This window comes from Haemaphysalis longicornis, unplaced genomic scaffold (assembly GCF_048455015.1).
Source record: "Haemaphysalis longicornis isolate Haplotype H1 unplaced genomic scaffold, Haemaphysalis longicornis Haplotype H1 scaffold_8, whole genome shotgun sequence".
NCBI lineage: Eukaryota > Metazoa > Arthropoda > Arachnida > Ixodida > Ixodidae > Haemaphysalis > Haemaphysalis longicornis.
The window spans coordinates 122,678,306-122,698,491 of record NW_027526445.1 but is presented as its reverse complement, the minus strand read 5'-3'; the positions used below and the strand labels follow the sequence as shown (position 1 = coordinate 122,698,491).

The 20,186-nt window shown below is 48.8% G+C and overlaps 1 protein-coding gene across 1 annotated transcript; it reads right to left on the bottom strand.

The window, feature by feature from the left end:
• Positions 1-1,054: 1,054 nt before the first annotated feature.
• LOC144148459 (uncharacterized) lies at positions 1,055-19,469 on the bottom strand. Its single transcript, XM_077679999.1, has 5 exons — positions 19,242-19,469; positions 17,944-18,207; positions 16,105-16,380; positions 12,708-12,804; positions 1,055-1,602 (listed from the first exon to the last, which is right to left on the bottom strand). The coding sequence occupies exons 1-5, from the start codon at positions 19,467-19,469 to the stop codon at positions 1,340-1,342; spliced, it is 1,128 nt and encodes a 375-aa protein (XP_077536125.1). The 3' UTR covers positions 1,055-1,339.
• Between the last annotated feature and the right edge of the window lie 717 nt (positions 19,470-20,186).

Genomic DNA, 20,186 nt, shown 5'->3' with positions numbered 1-20,186 from the left:
GCTAAGCAGCGGAACTGTAAGCGGTGAAGCAGGAAGGCGTGAACGAGCCAGGGATGGGGCACTGGGGGGGGGATGGTGGGGTCTAAAGCAGACTTGCGCGTATTGACAGACCTTAAGGATGAGCCTGGAATGAGCCTGTTAACTCTGAACAGGGTACCTTGAGGGCCAGACTATCGGGGCTTGCGCTACCAGCCCTCGGGAACACGTACGTTCTTCCAACACCATGGTTGTAGTGTGGCGACATCCAAGTTAAAAGAGCCATGAAGACAAAATACAAGTTGGGTTTGTTAGAAAGACTGCTTAGTCCCGATAACAATGATGCCAATGTCATCGCAGTCTTCGATCAAATAACTGAGATATTAAAGAAAACGTGTGAAGCAGTCGCGACCCCCTAGCCAATTTCCCGCAACTTTCTGTGACGTCACGGAACCTTGTTTGTGCGATTGGCGCCCGCCTAACTGACCTGTCGCGACGACACATGACTGGACGTCTGTAATGGGACCTCTAGTTCCACTTGACCGCATCACTTGAATGCTAACTTGCAGGTAACGCACTGAAAATTATATTTTATTGTTGGCCCGTTGACGTCATTCTAGCTCATAACACGTCACTGTGCCCCAAAATTTGGAAGTTTTTAATACTTCTTGCGTTTTTTTGTTAAAAACATCTTTTGTGGCTCTAATGGAACTGAGTGAGATACTGAATCTTAGTTCTTTCAAATTAAACGAAGTTGTATTTTCTCTTCATGGCTCCTTTAAAGAGAGTTGCGGCCAATGGAGTTTACGAGTGAACGCCCCTGAACTTACAATAATGACGCCCTAGTTCACACGAGCCGAGTCGTTTAGAATTCACACGTACATAGGTAGTGGTCAGAAGTGGACGGCACTGGAGGGTCTAGGATTATCCTCAGACAGCACCCCCTTTCCGTCAACGCCAGGGTACCTTAACTTACCCTTTTGTTGCACATATTAAATTTCTTAATTGCGTCATCAAGCATAGCAGAAATATCATTTCACAGACACATAAAGTGAGAATTTTTGTATTTTAACGAAATCTAGCAGCTTCTAAACAGCTACATGGCAACTTGAAGCCGCAGCACCGGAGAATAGCACGAGTTACGTCTCGTCCATTTTGTTCCGGGCGGTGATGAGCAAAAGCCTTGCCCATAATTAGATGTTTGTCCTTTATCTACACATGTCGACTTCCGGAGAGTTGTTCCGCAAGCCCTGGAAGAGCCGCAATCTGTCCGCATGCGAAAAATACTTGAAAGATTTCAGGACAAGGCCCAATGCCGTTTTGAGACAGGAACGCAGCGCTTTAGATTTGACACAAGTCAGGCTTAGTCCAGGGACGAAGTGGAAACGCTGTACTTGGGCTCGTACACTTTGTCTGTGTGCTGGAGCCTGGCCCCTTCTCGCGTTGGAGTGCCTGTATTCATCCTGTTCCGGTCGAGAAAATTCTGCTGCGGCGTTCCAGGGGCCAGTGGGCCGTCGTGCGCCGTTGTCGATGCGGTAGCCGCCTCGTCACATTTCGCCACTGTGGTGTCCGACGAGGCCTGCTTGACTGCGGTGCTCAACAAGGGCACCGTCTCCGAGGAAGCCGCTGCCGATAAGATTGCAAGAGAGGAATCGTCACTCACAGCTAAGATCAAAACACAGTATCGAGGACAGTAATAGTACATACGTCGGTAAACCCAAAAAATTGCGCCCACCTCCCCGCGAGGGGAACGCTGTGTAGATTCGACGCATCGTGGGGTTCACTGGTGTTTTCGTTGGATTGATTCTGAAATCGCGTGAAACGTGTCGGGAACGCGTATGATTATTATGTTTTATGATTATTATGTTTTATTGGCCAATCTTGGTAAATCTCTCTAAGTGTATGCTTGGGGCTTCGCTGTCGCAACGACCTTTACTCCATCATTGTTGCTGTAAGTGGGAGCTTCTTTTCTTTTATTGCAAGTGTTAATCATTGCCCCATCATGTGTTGTATCAGTAGCTTCTTGACGTAGTTTGAATGAGTCAAGGATATAAGGCGCGTTCGTAGCATTTGATTCTGTCTCGGTTTTGTGGCGCAGTGGGAAGAGCACCATGTACCTCGCGTTCCGCCCACAGGGTCGTGGGATCGAAACCGGGCGCCGCTAACTATTATTGTTTTATAGTGTAGGCGGAGGGGTGTGGACGGACAACGCCGTATGGAGGGACAAGGCCAGTGAATGAGATGCAGTCGCATCTAAAAGACTCGACTGATCCTTCAGCGAAGTCATGCCCATGGTCCGTCTCCAACAATTTCCTTCACAACAGTTACGTTAGGTTTCGCAAGGCGACGTCATGGACCAATAGAAAACTTTCTTTGCCATATATATCTCCATTAGGCCGTTGTAGATCTTGAATGTTGTAGATCTTGAGTGTGAGTTGACTTGCACGGTAAATGCAAAGTACGTGATCACACTTGCTTTGTGCTGTTCCCACTGGCCATTTGCTCACTTCTAATTTTTACAGCAAACCTGTATACTTTTATCCCCATCAGTTTCATCGCCGTAGGCAAAACCGATCCCCGTGGGCAAAAACGGCAAGGCGTCGATACCTAAGACGCCGAGAGCATGCGTCAGGGTAATTATAGAGTCAGAATTCGTTTAAGGAAACAACAAAACAAGCATAGAAACCGCATTATGGATGATAAAGCGCCTGTGAAGAATGGGACCCCGCACCATGTGTCCCTGGTTAAATTATGTATGCAGATTATCTTTCTTTGAAGGCTAGGCAGGAGTAGTGTCACTTGAGGAGCTCTTGCCCAAGGCGCCGAGCGCATACGTCAGGCTTGGCAGGACCCAGCATTTGCCGCCAGAGAAGCCGAACGTAGTGTCAGTACGTAGGGTATTAAAGTACCGTCACTGAGGCACGCAAGTCAGCAACGGCGGCCATTTTGATTTTAACCAGTGTTTCGAGATCACCGCATCTAAGGCCTCGCCGTTAACATCGATGGGGTCGTTTGTTAAAAGCACTACCGATGATGCAGCAAAACGCCATCTTCCGACACACTTCTGCTGCTGAAATGCTGTTACACGCTGTTATCGTTGATTCGTGTTTGGAAGGACGCAAGTCGCGTGCATCCGCCGAGCAGGGGGACAAGCTAAGTCGACCAGAGTTGACCGAGTAAAGTGTATAAACAACAAAATATCGAGCGCAGGAACCGCCGCAGTCTGAACAAATGCCACGTAATGCGGACTGGGCAATGATCTTGGCGGCGGAACGGAACAATAGGAGAAAAGAGTGCCGATACCCTGTACCCTTTCCAGGTAGTAACACTAGCCCAGCGCAACCGAAAAGCCGGCTGAGAAGACGGCAAACGTTTGATCATCATCATCATCACCATCATCATCATCAGCCTACCTACGCCCACTGCAGGGCAAAGGCCGCTCCCATTGATCTCCAATTACCCCGGTCCTGTGCTAACTGCGACCAATTTATCCCCGCAAACTTCTTGATCTCATCTGCCCATCCAACTTTCTGCCGTCCCCTGCAACGCTTGCCTTCTCTAGGGATCCACTCTGAAACTTTTGATATCCTCCTCCATCAACATTTCTAGTGGTTTACAATAGCTTTGCTGGACATCCACTTTCGCAGGACGGGATGGCGACCCATTTTTTTACGTCGGCAACAAAGTGCAAAAACTTAGGAGTGTGTACCAAAACATATAACGAGTTCGGCAAACTCTGCCGACAAAACTTGTCCTATAAACAATTATTTCCTATATATGCAAAGGCTTTCGCTATTCATTTGTCGTTACCCAGAGGAGTGACTAGTTCTGCATCCTCCGCTGCTTGAGGACCCTGCACTGACGCGATATGTGGTTGCGCCCCCGGAATTTACTTCATTCCTTCCAACGTTACTTCCGATAAAGAACAGCCCGCGTTGAAGTCATAGTAATTGACCGTTTATCATTGGAGGTTTATGTAAGCCCCCAGCTCCTTTGCTCGAGTGAACTGTAACTCTATTTCTCTCTACTCATAACGGAGAATTTTCCAGTCAGTGACCTAACAACTACCACACTGTAGCCTTGACACCAGCTCCTCTAGATGATATAAAACTTTTGTTCAGTATCAACCAATAATTTTTTAAGACCATCTGGGAGTCGCGACCTGACGGCTGCCTGAGCTTGATTGATGGTCTTCCGTTGAGCTTCTACGTCTGAGCTGCATCAGAGCTTCTCAAGTGTCTGTTGTGTGTGTGCAGTCTTATATTTGTTGGCACTTTCATATCATGCAAAACATGCTTGCCAGGCTGTTGCAATATTTGCAATTAGGTTCAAATTGACCAGGATAAAGATGATTGTTGGATTTTTTGGCGCAAGGCCAGCTAGGGCAAAGAGCGCCAAACAAAAGTGACTACCACAAAAAAAAAGGTGTTAAAACCTGTAAGTCAGACAAATAGTAAAATCCATTAAAGGCGATGTTGATGGCTGGTGTATATATGGCCGGTTGTGATTATGCATGATAGGAAATCAGGTTTAAAAACATAACACATGAAAACCACTTAAAAACACGTTTCACAGAAACCGTGGCGTCGTCACCCAAAACCGACGATGGGTGTAGTGGAATGTGTTGTCTGAAGAGTTCTGTTAAGTGTTTGTGCCGTGTTGTGTCGAGTGTCTTGCATGTGATTAGGATGTGGGCCCTACCTCCACCTGCTACACCCTGGTCTTGGAGACCCAGTGAGGACGTGTGAGTGCGTCGCATGCGTCTGGCCTATCCGTAACCTGGCCAAGGAGACTTCCGTGTGTCTGTCGCGTTCGTGCGTAATTTATGGTCCCAAATGTGGTTTTATTAGGTGTAACTTGTTGTCAGCCTGTGTATTCCAGCCTGCTTGCCATGTATTGCGAAGGTGCTTTCTGATGTGTGGCTTGAGGTCAGTGTAGGGTACTGTTGGTATGTGCAGCGTATTTGAAAGTACAGCAGCAGCGGCCATCTGGTCCGCGGTCTCGTTACCGGCTATCCCAGAGTGGCCAGGCACCCAACACACAGTCAGTTCAAGATACAAGGCATATGCAGAGATAATGGCCGTGAGGACGACACTGATGACGTATTTTTTGGATGACTTTGTGGATTACAATGCTTGCACCATACTCAACAAATCGGTATAAATCACAGACTTAGGGATATTATGTTCAAGAAAAATGACATACGCCTCCTCCGTAAAGATACTGGTGTTTATATTCATAGTTGTACTTGCAGTAAAATTGGGGCCATGCGCAGCACAGAACACGGTGGAGGATGTTTCGGACGCATCGCCGTAAAATTCTGCACAGCTATATTTATTCTGTAAAACAAGAAGTGCTGCAGAATTTCGTGTCACTGAACTCTATTTTTCTCAATTTTTACGAATGTCAAGTCGCATAGCACAGGGCGAACTTACCACGGGGGTAAAAGCATTCTACAGGATGTTTTAGGATGTTTTAGAGGTATCTAAAAAGGAGAGGGCCAGTTCAGACACCTGCCCTTTGACTCTGAATGATAAAGGTGCAGAAATGAATGGGCGATTGATGTGGATGTATCATTAAAAACCGGTTTAGAAGGATGGTTATCCATTCATGAAATTTTAAAGGCGTAGAACGAGTCAACATAGATTCACTTGTGTGATAAGCACCATTGGTCACACTCTGCGTTAAGACTCTGGACAGCGGTAGTAGGGAATGCGCCCACACGAAAGGCGAAGCCCCAAGTGCAGCAATGGGTCGAACATTTTGAGTGGTGTTTTTGTTGCTGACCAATAGACCACACTCCCACAGTCCAAACGAGATCCCACCAAACTGGTAAAAACACGTAGGCGTTGCTTATCCGCACCTTAAGATTGGTGTGAGAGGAGCTTTAGAATGTTTATTGTTTTGAGGCATTTATGCTTGAGTGGTTTGATGTGTGGAATGAATGTGGGTTTTTCGTCTAACACCACACCGAAAAAATTAGTGCCCTTCCACACTGTGAAGAAGGATGACCTGCAAAGCTCGACGCAGTCCACGGAGTGCCCGAAACAAAACACGTTTCTCGTAATTTGCGATGGAGCATACTTCCTTGCCCTTAGCTGAACGAACCTCTCAAGGATTCAACCCTTGTTCTTGCAGATAAACATGAAACTGCCTGTGTCTTTCCCGCATCGTAAGCATCTTGAGGAAGTTTCTCTTCTAACGGGAGGGATTCACAGGTACTTCGCAAAATTAATTTGAACGGGAACGGCGACGGCGGGTTTCGGTCGTTTTAGGGGGAACCTCTTTCGCAGCCGTTACCTGGGCTTCGCGGGAGCGTCGTCTGTTTATGTCCGCGTAACCGAGTGAGCGAACGCAGCAGCGATGGCCGAAAGAAAACCAAGAGGAGCGTCTAGCGACGGGTGAGGTGGAGTACGACACGTGCGGCTACGGCGTCATCTCTGTCACTGACTTTCCCTCACACATGTCTCATGCATCGCCACCAAGGAGCGCCTTCCCCTTGACACTTTAACCAGACGCTGTTCCATTCTCCGCTAATCCAAACCACGTAACGTTTGCGCGGAAGGTCCAAACACGATATGCAACAACATGCTGGCTGTTCCCTTGTGCGGGGCTGATCCGAACTACGTGATATTTGCGCGGGAGATTCAAACACGATTTGCAACATGCTGACCGGCGGCGGCGGCGCACTGCGAGGTAGAAGCAGAGCAGCGCACGCCGCCGTGTGTTCGCTGATCACCCGAACACTTCCTGAGACGCAGCTGAAATGCGCCGTGACCTAGAAGACTGCAGCTAGCGCTGCGCACAAATTTCATATTAGGGAGTGTAGTAATCGTGAATGCATTTTTTTACGCCCATCCGCGCTTCAGTTTATCTTTCGCAAGCAGCTGATAACCGCACTACCTCCGTCAGCTGCCGACTGCGCAACTTGCCAAAAGGGCATCGGTGGAGGCGAGGAGGAAATTAGTTGTGAAAGAGGTGTCAGCGTGGTGAGGAGGAGCCCCGGAGCGGCGCCGAGTAAATCGATGACACCGGAATGAAAACCCGGCGGGTTAGACATATACTGCTTTACAGTAAAACGTGTGCTCCTTTTTTACAGGAATTGAGTCGCCATGGAGGTTAATGGCAGGATCCGCTTGCATCCCACGTATCTTTGACAATACAACGCAGGTACTTTAGCAGGATTAAGTTTACACCCATTTTCGCCTGCCCATTGAGCAAGTTTGTTTACCCCAAGCTGGACCTGACGTTCACATATAAACATGTTACATGATTTAAAAGATGAGGATGGAAATGGCAGGCAACAATGCCTTTCGGGGAGAGTTCATCTTAACTATAAACAAGGTGCCACTCAAAACGCCACCTTGAGGCACGCCATTCTCCTTCCTGCACGTGAACTTTTGGTAGTGCTGAACGAACTCTGACACGAAATGTTCGTTTAGACAGGTACCTGGAAAAAGTGTTCAGCATGTTACCTGATATACCAAGACGATTTGAGGTCTCTAAGGATGCGGTACCGCCATGCGGTACCATAAGCATTTTGAATATAAAAAATACCGTCATGGAATATTGCCCATGCACATAGGCATCTTTAATGTAGGATTCATATATATGCAACCGATACATAATTGGTGGATCACCCCGCCCTTATGTCTGCCTGGCAGCTCTCAAGAAGACCGCTGTACTCTAAGAAGTAGTGAGTCTCGTGTTTATTATCTTCTCGAGAAACTCGCACAGGCAGCATGTGAGGGCGATCGGTTGATAGCTGGCAGAAGAGGATGGGTCCTTCCCCACATTCAGGAAAGCCCCTACAATGGCCTCCCTCCAAGACTCTAGAAGCTGCTCCGAAAGCCATATTTGTTGTATGGGTGTAGGGGTGTCTCAAGAGTGTCTGAGTGTAAGGGTCGTATTCTTAGACCCTCCTCCACTCAATTTGCTCCATCCACTCGGCTGAGAGGCCGAATCCGCAATAAGCATGGGGAAATTTAGTTAAAGGATCTCCTCTACTGGACGCTCGAGTGGAGGTAGTATTCAGCATACCAGGGTAAGTGTTGTATCATGGTGTATGTAATCTTATCTGCGCCTGGAGGTGAAGGTTTACATGTGCTCAAGGCAGCCCTCAACTCATAGAGTGTAAATTCAGAGTTCTAAGGAGTTTTTGACTTGTCTTTTTCATGCTACGGCTTTTTCTCTGCCGATGTTTTGTGTTGTATGAAAGTTGTGGTTTGCTGAACTAGACACGTGTTGGAAATGTGCGAGTGCATTAGCCTGGTCTTCCACTGTGTCCCCTGTTGTACTGACCAGGGGCAGGCTGTGTCTGACATCCATTGAGTTTCCGTATTCTTGTACATACCTTGTATGGATATACCTTGTCCATACCTTGTATTCTTGTCCATACCTCTGTGTATGAGTTTCTGAATGTGAGGAAGGCGCGCCAACTCTCCCTTTTTTCCTCACGGCGCACGCGCTTCCCAACTGCTTTTTTCCCGTTTAAAGAAGACAAGGTTCTGCGACGCGGAGTACCGACGAAGGATATCCACGCCTTGTTCTGGGCTTCTCGCGCTCGCCTACAGTCCTCATTCCACCACGGCCTCCTCAGGAATGGTCTTTTGGGTGGCGTCGAGGCTGTGCGCCGTGACGAGTTGGACTTCTTCCTCCACATGTAGGTGTGTTATGCATGGGTGGTGTAGTTTGGATGTTTCCGTAAATGTACTCCAGTTCACTCTTGCTTCATTAAACCTTTTAGGGAAAGTGGAACTGCCTGGGCTTTTACCTTTGTATTTTAGTGAGGTAGGAAAGTGGTCACTGCCATACGGGTCTATGCCCACGTCCCACTCAAGAGATGGAAAGAGAACTGCATATCCAACAGTGAAGTCAAGATATGTGTATGTGTTGTGTCCTAAGTTATGCTATGTAGGCTGTTTTTTGTTAAAAAGGCATGCTTCAGAGGATGTTAGAAACTTCTCTATTAGGCGACCGTGGCGGGTATTAATGTCACCTGTGAGGAGGTATGGTTCGGGCAGCTGGTCAACCAGCGCCTGTAAATCAGAGCTCGAAAGTGTGAAATCAGGAGGAATGTAAATGGAGCACACCGTTATCAACCTATAAATATTATTGTGCGTATTGCTACGCCTCAGAGACAGTGTTTGATGTGATAGGGTTGCAGGTTAAGGATTTCCGGGCGATTGTGGCCACACCACCAGAAGAGTGAGTGCAGCCATCCCTACATGTACTTTCTGAATACCACATAATTATTTAAAAAATTGTGTGATTGCGATTTAAATGGGTTTCTTGGACACAAATTACACTTTGCTCATTAGAATGCTGGATTCCGTACACATCGTGAAGATTATTAAGGAGGCGTCTGCAGTTCCATTGAACAATACTTTCTCTTTACATTATTAGGCGTTCAGAGCTACTGGAGTGTGATTATGTAAGGTCTTTCCGGGCTTGGACTCTTCGAGTTTTTAGTCACTTTCTCTGGAGGTTTGGATGAATGGACCCGCCCCTTCCGCTACGAAGCAGGTAGGAAAGGTCCCACATCCATCTCCTCATCAGATGTTTGGGGGCTACCCGGCGGACCGGACCCCCTGGACTTGGCACCCTTTCCGTTGCCCGTCGTTCGAACCGCGACCGCTGAGGGCGTCAGGAGCGCCACAGGTGGCACGGGAGGTGCGGCGAGGGAGGGGGGGGGGGGGGACCGATGCGGGCTCCCCAGTGTCCAACCCCTCGGCGCCTCCAGTGTATTGGAGTCCGGGGAAGCAAGGACAAGAGCGGCATCGGTTTCTACAGAGACTGTTGCCTCCACAACCGCTGCTGACTCAGCAAGCGGTGTGGCGACGGCTTGGGCTGCCACAGACAACCCAGCGTGGGGAAGAGACGGGACCAATCAGCCGCGCTGCCCTTGATCGCCGCCGGAACCAGACACCGCTCCGCTCCCCGGCGAGCTGCATCGGCGTACTTCCCAGAGGGAAAGAGGCGCACCTCTTCCACCCCTCAGGGAAGGTGATGTTCTCGGTGACCTCGATGTTAATGATACTTTTCAAGTTGAAATTTTTCACAAGAGTGGGAGCATGCCACGTGCGGTCCCCGGCACTTCACACAAGTAGGAGTGTCGGATGGACAATTTTCAGTGGGGTGATGTTGTGCCGCGCATTTTGCACAGGTTGTTCGGCCACGGCAAGAGCTTATACCGAGCCTGACATGCTCGCACTTAAAACAGAGCGGTGGGTTCGGGATGTAAGGACGGATGGAACACCAGATAAAGGCTGCATTTATATATGTGGAAGTGCCGAGAGGTTAAAAGTCAGGATGGTGTGCGGGGTAGGAATTTCCTTGTAGTGTCTGCGGATGGTGATGCGCCGCAAGGCCGTGACCCCCTGATCCTTCAAGCACCCAAGAAGATCTGCATCCTTTGCGTTCAGCGGATCTGGTTCAGATATCACACCCTGCGAGCTGTTGAAGCTCCGGCGGTCTGTGAACCGGATGTCCAGATCAACCATTCGAGTTTGAGCTAGAAGCTTTGTGGCCTGCTGCGTGTCGTTTACCTCGACAAGGACTTCGCGAGTCTGAGTTTTAGCCTATACGATTATACGATGCTTCCGTTATAGCTTCAAGATATTTTGCGATCAAGAAGACAGACTGCGTTGCAAGAGGGTGGTTTGGATTGAGGGATTCCTTGACAAGAAATTGAGAATAATTATCCGAGTCGGGAAAGCTTAAGGTTGGCAAAGGAGGACAAGATACTTCGGTGCGGCCCCTTTTCAGGGACCGACCACGTTTGGGAGGCAGTTTGAAAATACCCTATGCTATAGTATAAAGAAGAGAGTTACCAAGAAATCCCTGCCTGGTAAACCGACAGGGAGCCCATCAGCCGGAGCTTGACCACGACTCCGACCGCCACCGCTCGTAGTTTTTTACCCTCCACCTATAAACACATCGTCACGGTAGGTTACAACTTATGTTCGGGGGCTCGGGGTCCGCGGTGTTGCCAATACCGTCATCAAGATTACTGAAGGTGCCCCTGCGGGGAAATTGACCAGGATAGAGTTTACTAAGCAGTAGCAGGACCTCTTATAGAAATTACTGGATCACGGGACCGCGCCAGACATGCAGGTTCAAATGTCAACTGCATAGGCGGAGGTGGCTGGCTTTGCTTCGAATTGTCTTTCGCTGAAAAACTGCCGTTGTCGGAATGCGTACTGCAGGGACCACGCCACGCAAAGCAAAATTGTATACCGGTTTTTATAGGAGCTTCTGCCTTGAATTATCAGGGCCAAATCCGGTGTCGAAATAATTCCCAAGAACACAAGATCTGAAAACCAGTTTCGGGTTAACATATGCACACTAGAGCGCAAATACACATATTCCCTCTCTTTTTCAATTTCTATCGGTATTATTACCAGATCATTCTCTCTTTCACAGAACCTTACTTCTTACTTCCGCAAGTAATGGTTGAAAGGTATAGTGTTTCTTCTGTGTCAAGTCAGTGGATTAGGATTTTTCTCCTTGTTAACGGACATTATTGCGTCAACGCGATGCATCCTTAGCGCCGAATTTTTGCCCCACCCTCTTCGAAAATTCAGGGACGTTGGCTGCGATGCCCCGTTCGATAACGCCTTGGACGGACATAGGATTTTATGATGGTGTGTATCCCACGCAGAAATGCTTGGGTTGAGAGCTGATGATGATGCGCAGGTTAACAAACGTGAATGCAGCGCGATGTCCGTGCGAGCGGCATCGCGCCTGCCGAGCGCTCCGTGGGCGCAGCGTCTATATGACGCAGCCCAGACGGAACACCGCTAGGGTCGTCGTGGAGTCGCGACGTTATCGCGGCGCGAATGGAACACTAAGAGCTAGAAATGCTGTGGTCGGCCACGACACGGCAATGCGGAAGAAATGCAAACTAGAGGAGTATAAATTGGCAACAGATCGGGGTCTACCTGTGACCCTTAGGAGCGCATGCTTTGTTATGGCATTTAACGATGAGGCGGCCGCAACGAATAAACCTAAAAATGAACAATTTGAAAAGCTAAGAAATAACAAAGCAGATTATTCAGACGAAAACCTGACGCTACGATAAGTCAGGAGGGGTATACTGGCGGGCAATCCTCTTAGGCTATCTTTGACACCAAGACTGCTACAACAGTGGCAATCGCTATAGGCATGCGGCTGGTCTTAATTAGTCGGAGAGGCGCTGGCTACCATCAATTCGCGTAGAATACAGTTTCATTCGCATACATGCACCAGAAAACGAAACGAGGGGGAGGAAATAGCCTTCCGGTTCATTTATTTGTTAAACGTCTCACAGAAAATTTTAAATGCATGGGTTTGGGTCCAATCAGAGAAGCATGTTGTCCTCCCCATTTTTTCGAGATTTGGAGATTCCTGTTTACCGACAAAACAACTTCCACCTACAATCTCTTGTAGTTCTTCCTATCTCTGTTTATTCAGCGAGCCCTTCATTCCGAATCAAGACCAGCAACATCCATAGTGAGTGCTTCGGCTCCGGTAGTGCTGTTTCTGTAGCGGCATTAGGGTGTTGCCGGCAAGTATGTCAGCGGTGCTGCACCGACATTCTAGACTCATCATTTACTCCAGTGTACTCTTCTTTACAGTTATCACCCCCCCCCCCCCCACACACACACACACACAAAGGAGAAGTTAAAATCCTAACAAGAATTCTTATTCGCACGTATGGAAGAGTAACCGAGCGCAAGGTCGTTCGGTACCGTTTCTGGAGCCGGGAGGGTTGACGCTGATCGAGTCTTCCGTGGAGCCATCTTCGAAGATGTCCGTGAACGCGAAGAACGGGCCCTCGGATACGTCCTAGAAAAATTGGACACGCATCAATGCATTGAGCGCTTTCGGGCTAGGCCAGCGGCATTTGCGAAACCAACATTCACAATCGTCTGCCGAAAGAGTGCTGAGTGGAACTGAGAATAGTGGCGAGGCCATGTCATCTTATATTTAAAAGAATTACAGAACACGAGCCAAAAAGGGACAAAGTAATGAGGAACCATTCACTGTGCGAAGCTGTACCACATCACACACGGTTAACAAACGTTGCATATTTTTATTTTCAACATTTAAAATAGACTATGTAGGACCATAGCTCTCTGATTACTCCGATATGCAGACTTACTGGTTTGGTTACAGCGTCACAGAGTTTCTGGCCAAAGTTAATTGTATATACGTCGATTGTTGAGTAGTTGAAGGGCTTCGACATTATGCGCCTCCACAATGCAAACCTTTCTGGCCAAAACCGGGTGAACAGTTTCTTGTCTCGTTTTGAAATGTCCATGCTAAAGTTTCCAAAATGAGTAGAGGGGTAGTGTCAGCATGCATGACCGATCTTTGCAAAGTTCATGGTTGATAACACAATTTCGTGTGCCTGGAGATTTAGATTGTATACGCAGTGGAGATCACGATTCCGTCTCTCGTTCGTAAATCAGATAATTCCCATGGTAGGTGTCATTGTCGTCTTGTGGGTAAAGGGCCCATAGTTATTTTGAGGGGAAGGGGAAGGGTTAAGTCTGTACATGAGCTATGCGGAATAGTAGTTTGATGGAGAATTATTATAGTATGGCAGTTCACGGTTCTACAACATGACGAACAGCGTTTGGTCAGGTTTGGATGCAACGATATTACAACTCCAAGAGTTGTTTTGTATATACAGGAAAGGATATGGCCTATGCTGGTCCTATGTTCAGTGGAGGGTTGACGAGGACCATTCTATTGTAGTTCGAACTGTTGAACACCGAGTGGAAGAACAGCTTCACGTCGGGCTTGCGGGCATCCGCATTGCGGTCACCGACGACTATCACCGGAGCATGTTACACCCGCTGCTCGACTGTCTGGCAGCTTCTCGAACAGTATCCCGCACATCACCCTGCCCTCTCTGTTCCCTTCGTCGCTCTTCGTAGGCACACAGCCCTTCGCGAGTCATAACTATATGTGGGCATCCAATAGCGTCACTAGAATAAATACAGGACTCCCCGTGCCAATGCGGGTATTTTTTCGCGAACATTAATAATCGTGCTACCTTTGCAATATATACAGCTTGATTGTATAATACAGCACCTAAAGCAGTGTGAACTTTGTGGTATCCATTAAACGTCATAGGAATATATTAACAGTACAGTTCTTAAGGCCGACACAAATTCGTCCGCCGTAGACAGAAAACCCCACGACCATGTGAGTCCGCGCCTTGCGGTAATCGCCCGGCGTCATCCAGGCTGTGCGTGGGCATACACAACAAGAGGAGCTCCTGCCTTCGCCTTTATCGTGTAGCGACCGGCGCGCCACGGGTATGTCGGGCCGAAGACGGCGATAACGAATCTGTCAAGCCATCCCTTCACAATTCACACACGGAAGAAGGCTACCGGATCAGCTGACGAAGAAGTGGAGGTCTACCAAGGGGAGGACGCGCTACTAGATGTACCCTACTCGGCTGTGCCGTCGGAAGACGACGACGAAAGGAATGAGGATGGTTGATCTCGAATAAAACACTGTGCATACTTTAGTGGTCTTTGCTTTACAGTGCTGTCCGAAACGGCTTTGCACTGCTGGGGTCCGGCTGCTCCCTCTGTCCTGGGATTCGCTGTCAGTGTAGGGAGAAGAATACTGAGCTTTTTCTCTAGCCTAGCACCACTAATGCAAGCTGCGTCATTTTTTTACTTCACTAACCTTCCACAATAATAGTCTTAGATTCATCAGTCAGGGATACTCTGCGGGCAGTCAGGGGCCTTCCATCGGGAAGGTGCTAAAAAAGCGCTGGACGGTGAGGCCAGCTATACTCTGAGCGCTTGTGGTGTAGCACTTTTGTAGTTAAGGAATTTTTTGTAATTTTTGAACTCGCATAAAACTAGCTTGATTTTAGACATGTGGTGAACCGCGACATTTCTCCTGTCGGCTTAGTTGCTTTGCCTATGCGATGGGGAACACCGTGACGAATCTGAACAGCTGCGAGTTTCAGAAGCGGAGAGGGAGGGAATATGAAGGAGGAGACATTAAGACCCTGTGACGTCATTTTTCTGGACGAAGCCGTCCGTCCCATCATAAGCACATGAGCAAGACGCATATAAAGCCGGCGCTTTAAGAGAAATGCCCGATACTATTCTGCATAATTAACAGAGTCCTGCACCCTTGGATGGCTGTTCTTGAAGTACGCCTTTCCCTTCAGAACGCGCCTGTCTACATTACATGAGAAGTGCTGTACACTTCGCAACTCGTGTAATAACCTGCGAGGAAGCACAGAATTCTACAAGGAGACACTGCAACAGTTACTGACGTCATTAAGAAGACACGGCCACTACGAATGGTTGCTTGTTTATCGACGCAATCCGCCTGACTTAAAGGCGAGCAGCATCGCCCATTTTGCTTCAAGTCGACGGCAGCCAAATATCACCATTGTTAATGGTCTCCAAAGGCTAAAGGAACCCTCAAAATGCCAAAGTTCGCAAAAAGGCCAGAGGCAGGCCCTCTACGGTCCACAAATATGAACGGCACAGGAACGCTGCCACGTGAAGCACACGTGCTTAAGACATCTAAAAGTTTGCTACAACTGTCGCTGTTGCATTAAAAGCAAAATAACACATGGGGCGATGGATTACCGCCAATATGGTAATTGTTATGTCTTGCAGCTATCGCTGCAATGAGCGCCTCATTTATAATAGGCTGCGCTAGCGGGACATGAAGTGGCAACATGAATATAGTGTTCCTGCACCTTGTTACGCCTACGGGGGCGTAGGCTGCCGTTTACGAACCGCATATCATTAAGGGGAGAAGTCATTCATTGAAAAATAGGGAGCGGGTTGAGCATCAAAGGTGGACGCAGATCGGAATACGACTACCAGTTTATTTGGCTCCCACATGAACGTTACAACAAGCGGATCTGAGCAGACAGTTGAATTTTATGGTCGTGGCGGCCTGGGTGCAATGTTAAGCACGGTGCACCGGATTGTAATGGCAATTACAACAATTGACTTCCGAAGCGAATCGTCGAATCGAGCGACCACCTAAATGGCTTAATCAAATTCCACATGCGTTAAAACGTTTTAGTTCAACCTCGAAGGGTTCTGAGTAGTTCAAAAGAAGATGGTCACTCTAGTGAAAAGCTCGCGTAACCTGGAAAGAAGCTGTCGACCGCGCTCCCCGGCCGAGGCACAAGACAGGCGCGGACGGCGTCGCGGATGGCGCCAGAGGCAGTGGTGGCGGAGGCGGCGGTGACATCACGGCCACGGTGGGCTGCTGCGGAGACAACGGGAGCAGCGGGGGCGGTGAAGAAAGGCGCCTCCAGGGAATGAGGATGGCTTCCAGTGAGGCCGACGACGTGGACGGGGTCATCACGTCTACCAACAGGCTCGAGCGGCCGGGGTGGGCCGTGGGCAAAGGCCAGGTTTCCTGCTCGTGGGTTTGACAAGTAGTGTGTATGAGCATTTTCCGAAAAAAACTGTTCAGTTTTAGCCCTTATAAGCCTCGTTATCACGACCGAAAAATATCGTTATTTTGGTTTTTCATGAACTGTGCACACAGTGTTTCATGGAGCTTGGGCTACTGGAGTGCACTACCCACACGGCGCACACTTCATGGCAAGACTGAGTGATCACTCGCCGGCGAAGCAGCCGTTAAACCTCGCGTAGTCACGTGGTATCCCAGCGGCACGGCTCAGAGCGAGAGCTGCTGCGACGCTGCTCCGCAGCGGATCGCGTGTCGTGACGTCATGATGCGACACTGCCGCCTCGGCAGCTCGAGGTCATAGCTACACGATGACCTTACGGGACGTGGAGGAGTAAATCTTTAGCTCTGAAACAGTACACATCGTATTCGCATGCATACTGCGTGGTGAGTGAGGAGAAAGACCAAAATCGGTCGATATACTCTCTAACATGGCTCTATTTCTTACTAAGAAAGAACTAGAAAATCGACCACACACTCTGGCACTTGTAAGGAGCATGTTATCACAGTGACGACATTGCTGGAAGCAGTAGTTGGATTTACAGCGACAGAGACGGTTTTTTGAGGCGTGAATGTTGCCTGGTGGTAGCCGGAGGGGTGCTATGGGAGCGCGACCAGAAAAGAGGGGGCATTCGGCCAGCTATAGGCGTGGTCGTGCTAGCTTCGAAAGCATCTTGACAGCAGCGAGACTGGGACAATCGCCCAACCCAAAACTCCAATGCAACTGCCTCAGGTCGTACCACACGTAAAGAGCTTGTCCCCTGCTTTTTAATCAATTATCTCATCAACCAAATCGATGCAGCGCTGGGGCGAACTTGTTTTACATCCTCGCTGCATGCGGATTCGATTAGGCTTGTGAATTACGCCAGAGTTTGCTCGCCTACCCGGTCGTTTTTTGCTCACTTGAGCACCGATAAGATCGCGTTACACACCATATATTTTTCTATCACATGTAGCTGAAAAGCGCCGCCTCTGTGGCTCCGCACCAAATACGCACGTACTTAAATACTGCCCAGGTTTAACATTTGATATTTTGATATGATCGACCAATCCCTTCTTGTACAGTGGAACAAAATTTACAAATAATTATGTGACTATATCAACAAAGCAATTATCGATACTATTCTGATATTATTCTACATGCTACAAAAGGGTTTAAAGTACTCCGAGCATCGCACGTAATTAGTTCAAACGTAGTTAACATCGCCTACTTGAAATGAATTGAAATGAATCTATGCTCCGCATACTTAGAAGCCATCTGACACTTCCTTTCCGTTTCCAAGCAAATACATCATCATCAATGCTCCGTACAGCTCGTACGTTCTCTGCAAGAACGGCCGATGCTTCCGATCATCTTGATACTGAATATAGTTGAGATGCTCGGTGCCTTTTGAAAAATCTACTGCATCTGCCCTAATGAATATCTGATAAAGCGGTAATTGTTTTGGGCGTTGCACGTTCTTCGCCCTGAGCGCGTATACACTTCGAAGGTGCCTCACAAGGACGAACCTGTTCGGTCAGCGTAGAAGATGCGTTGGCGCCGGGCTGGCTCGCGGCCATCGTAGAGCCGGATCTCGCGGCAGAGGTGCTGGTGGGCGAGCCACCGCTTTCCACAGCGCCAGGGGCGGTCCCGGGGCCACTGACGCCGGCGTCGGCCCCTGTGCCCGCAGTGCTGGCATTGGCCGCCGTCCGCAGCTTGACCCGCTCCTTGTCCAGAGCCTGGTGGAGCTTGGCGTTCTCGCTGCGAAGGAACGTCAGCCGGCTCGACAGCGTCTGCCAGAGAATACGCGATTTAAAGGCTCAGGATTATACCTCGAACCGCAGGTAATTTTACAACAGCGTTATTACAATTTCGCCGAGGGTATTTACACGCCGCATGTTTTAAAGAGCTGTCTGGCGAAGTTCTTGTCTGAAAACAAAGATGGAACAACAGCGATGTCCAGTCCGCCTCCGGGGTGAACGCGACTTCCCTTTCCCCGAAGGCTCTGCATCCAATCGTTCAAACTTTGTTGCATATTCTGGCCACTTTTCCAGTCAGAATCGGTACGGCGGAACATTGGTTGTCAACGCTCCGAAGGCCCAGTCAGAGTCCTTCAATGCTTCTCTGGTCATAAAACTCCCGGCCAAGTTTCGTAAGGGGACAAAGGGTACCGCGAGTGGCGCCACCGCAGATCGGAGGGTACCGGCCGTCGCTGCTCTGTAGCCAGACCAGCAGACACGAACGCAGTAGCAGCATGCCCGTTCGCAGCAATTTTTTTTGCCACTCACGAAATGATAAGCCCATTTGAGCGGCCCACGACACGTAAAGCGAAAGCGCACTGCTGATAAGGCGGCGAGCGTCTGTTTTATCTTACTCCGTGGTCCGTTCCCTGCCAAACGCGCCCTGACCACGCCCCCGGCTGCCCTCCAATCAACACCAGCGCCGCGGCGCGGCAGCGAAGGAAGCTCTCCCATAGCGTGATGGCGAAGTTTCATGACCAGAAATGCATTGAAGGACTCTGGCCCAGTCGTGTCCCAGAGCTACGACGCCGCATGAAGAGTTGCAGGGGTGAGCTGTTCCCAACATTCACCGGAATACTATTGACAGTCCAGAAACTGTCTTTTCGCATTTTTCCGTCGACCGCTGGCGGCCTCGTCTGAAAGGCTAGCATAAACACGAACAGAGAGCCTCATTTCTTACTCATAATGCCGCTATAATGGTTGTCCAATTTAAGTTATATAACTGCGAGGCCTTCGAAGGCACAACACCGGGGCGACAACAGGTCTGCTATTCCTATTGGGCTTATAACCACGGCGCGTTGACGCACCTGGTTGTCGTAACTCAGCTCGGTTATGCGTCGACTCGCCCTGTCAAGGCGCAGCCGCAGGGCGCGAATGGCCATGCGCATCACCCGAGCGCTGTCGCTGAGCGGAGGGGACTTGGCCTTGCGGGAGCCGCTGACGGCTCCGGCTGCATCGGTTCCTGCACTGTTCGTGGCGCCGCTGGTTCCATCGGAAGTTGTTTCGGCGTCGGAAGTCTCTTGGCCAGTCTGCATGACGTCACCTCGGAGGCCGTGCCCGACGCGCTGTGTGTATATACGAGTAACTATCCAAAGTCAAAGTTTAATTTACTTTAGTACGGCAGAGATTTATTAGTTTTAGTAGTACTTACTAGTGGGACGAACTCATTATCATCAACATCGTGAACGTTTTTAGGTTGTTTATTATTAGTAGCTGTAGTGTAATGGCCAATTTTAAGCAAAAATGACAAGCCTTTTTTCAGACTACGGTAGCTAAAGTAATAGCGTAGGATTTTATGCGATGTCCTTCATAAATTGTCCGGTGATTATATGACTCACTTTGAGTGGATTTTGTAATGAAATCTTATAAGAAACGTCTTTTGTAATTTCGATAGGAAGTTATAACGATAATTTTAGTAACTAGGCCCCACTCTCGCTCAACGTCAATGGTAATGTAAAACGCTAGATTCGGGACGAAGTTTAACAGCAGCTGCTATGGTGAGAACGAAACAAGGAAACCAATTATGTGTGCCGTCTCCGAATATCCTAATCTGAGGTACCAGTTTTTCTTAGCGGCTCTTCCACGAAGAAAAAAGTATACGAGAAAATGATGGGAGCGTTGGGAAGAAAAACCAACGCTCGCATACACAACAGAAAAAAGAAAATATGTGCCCCCGTTCAGACATGAAATATGCAAAGGATTGAAAAGGAGCGTAGGCGTCTCAGTGTGACAGAAATAAATGTATGTTTCGG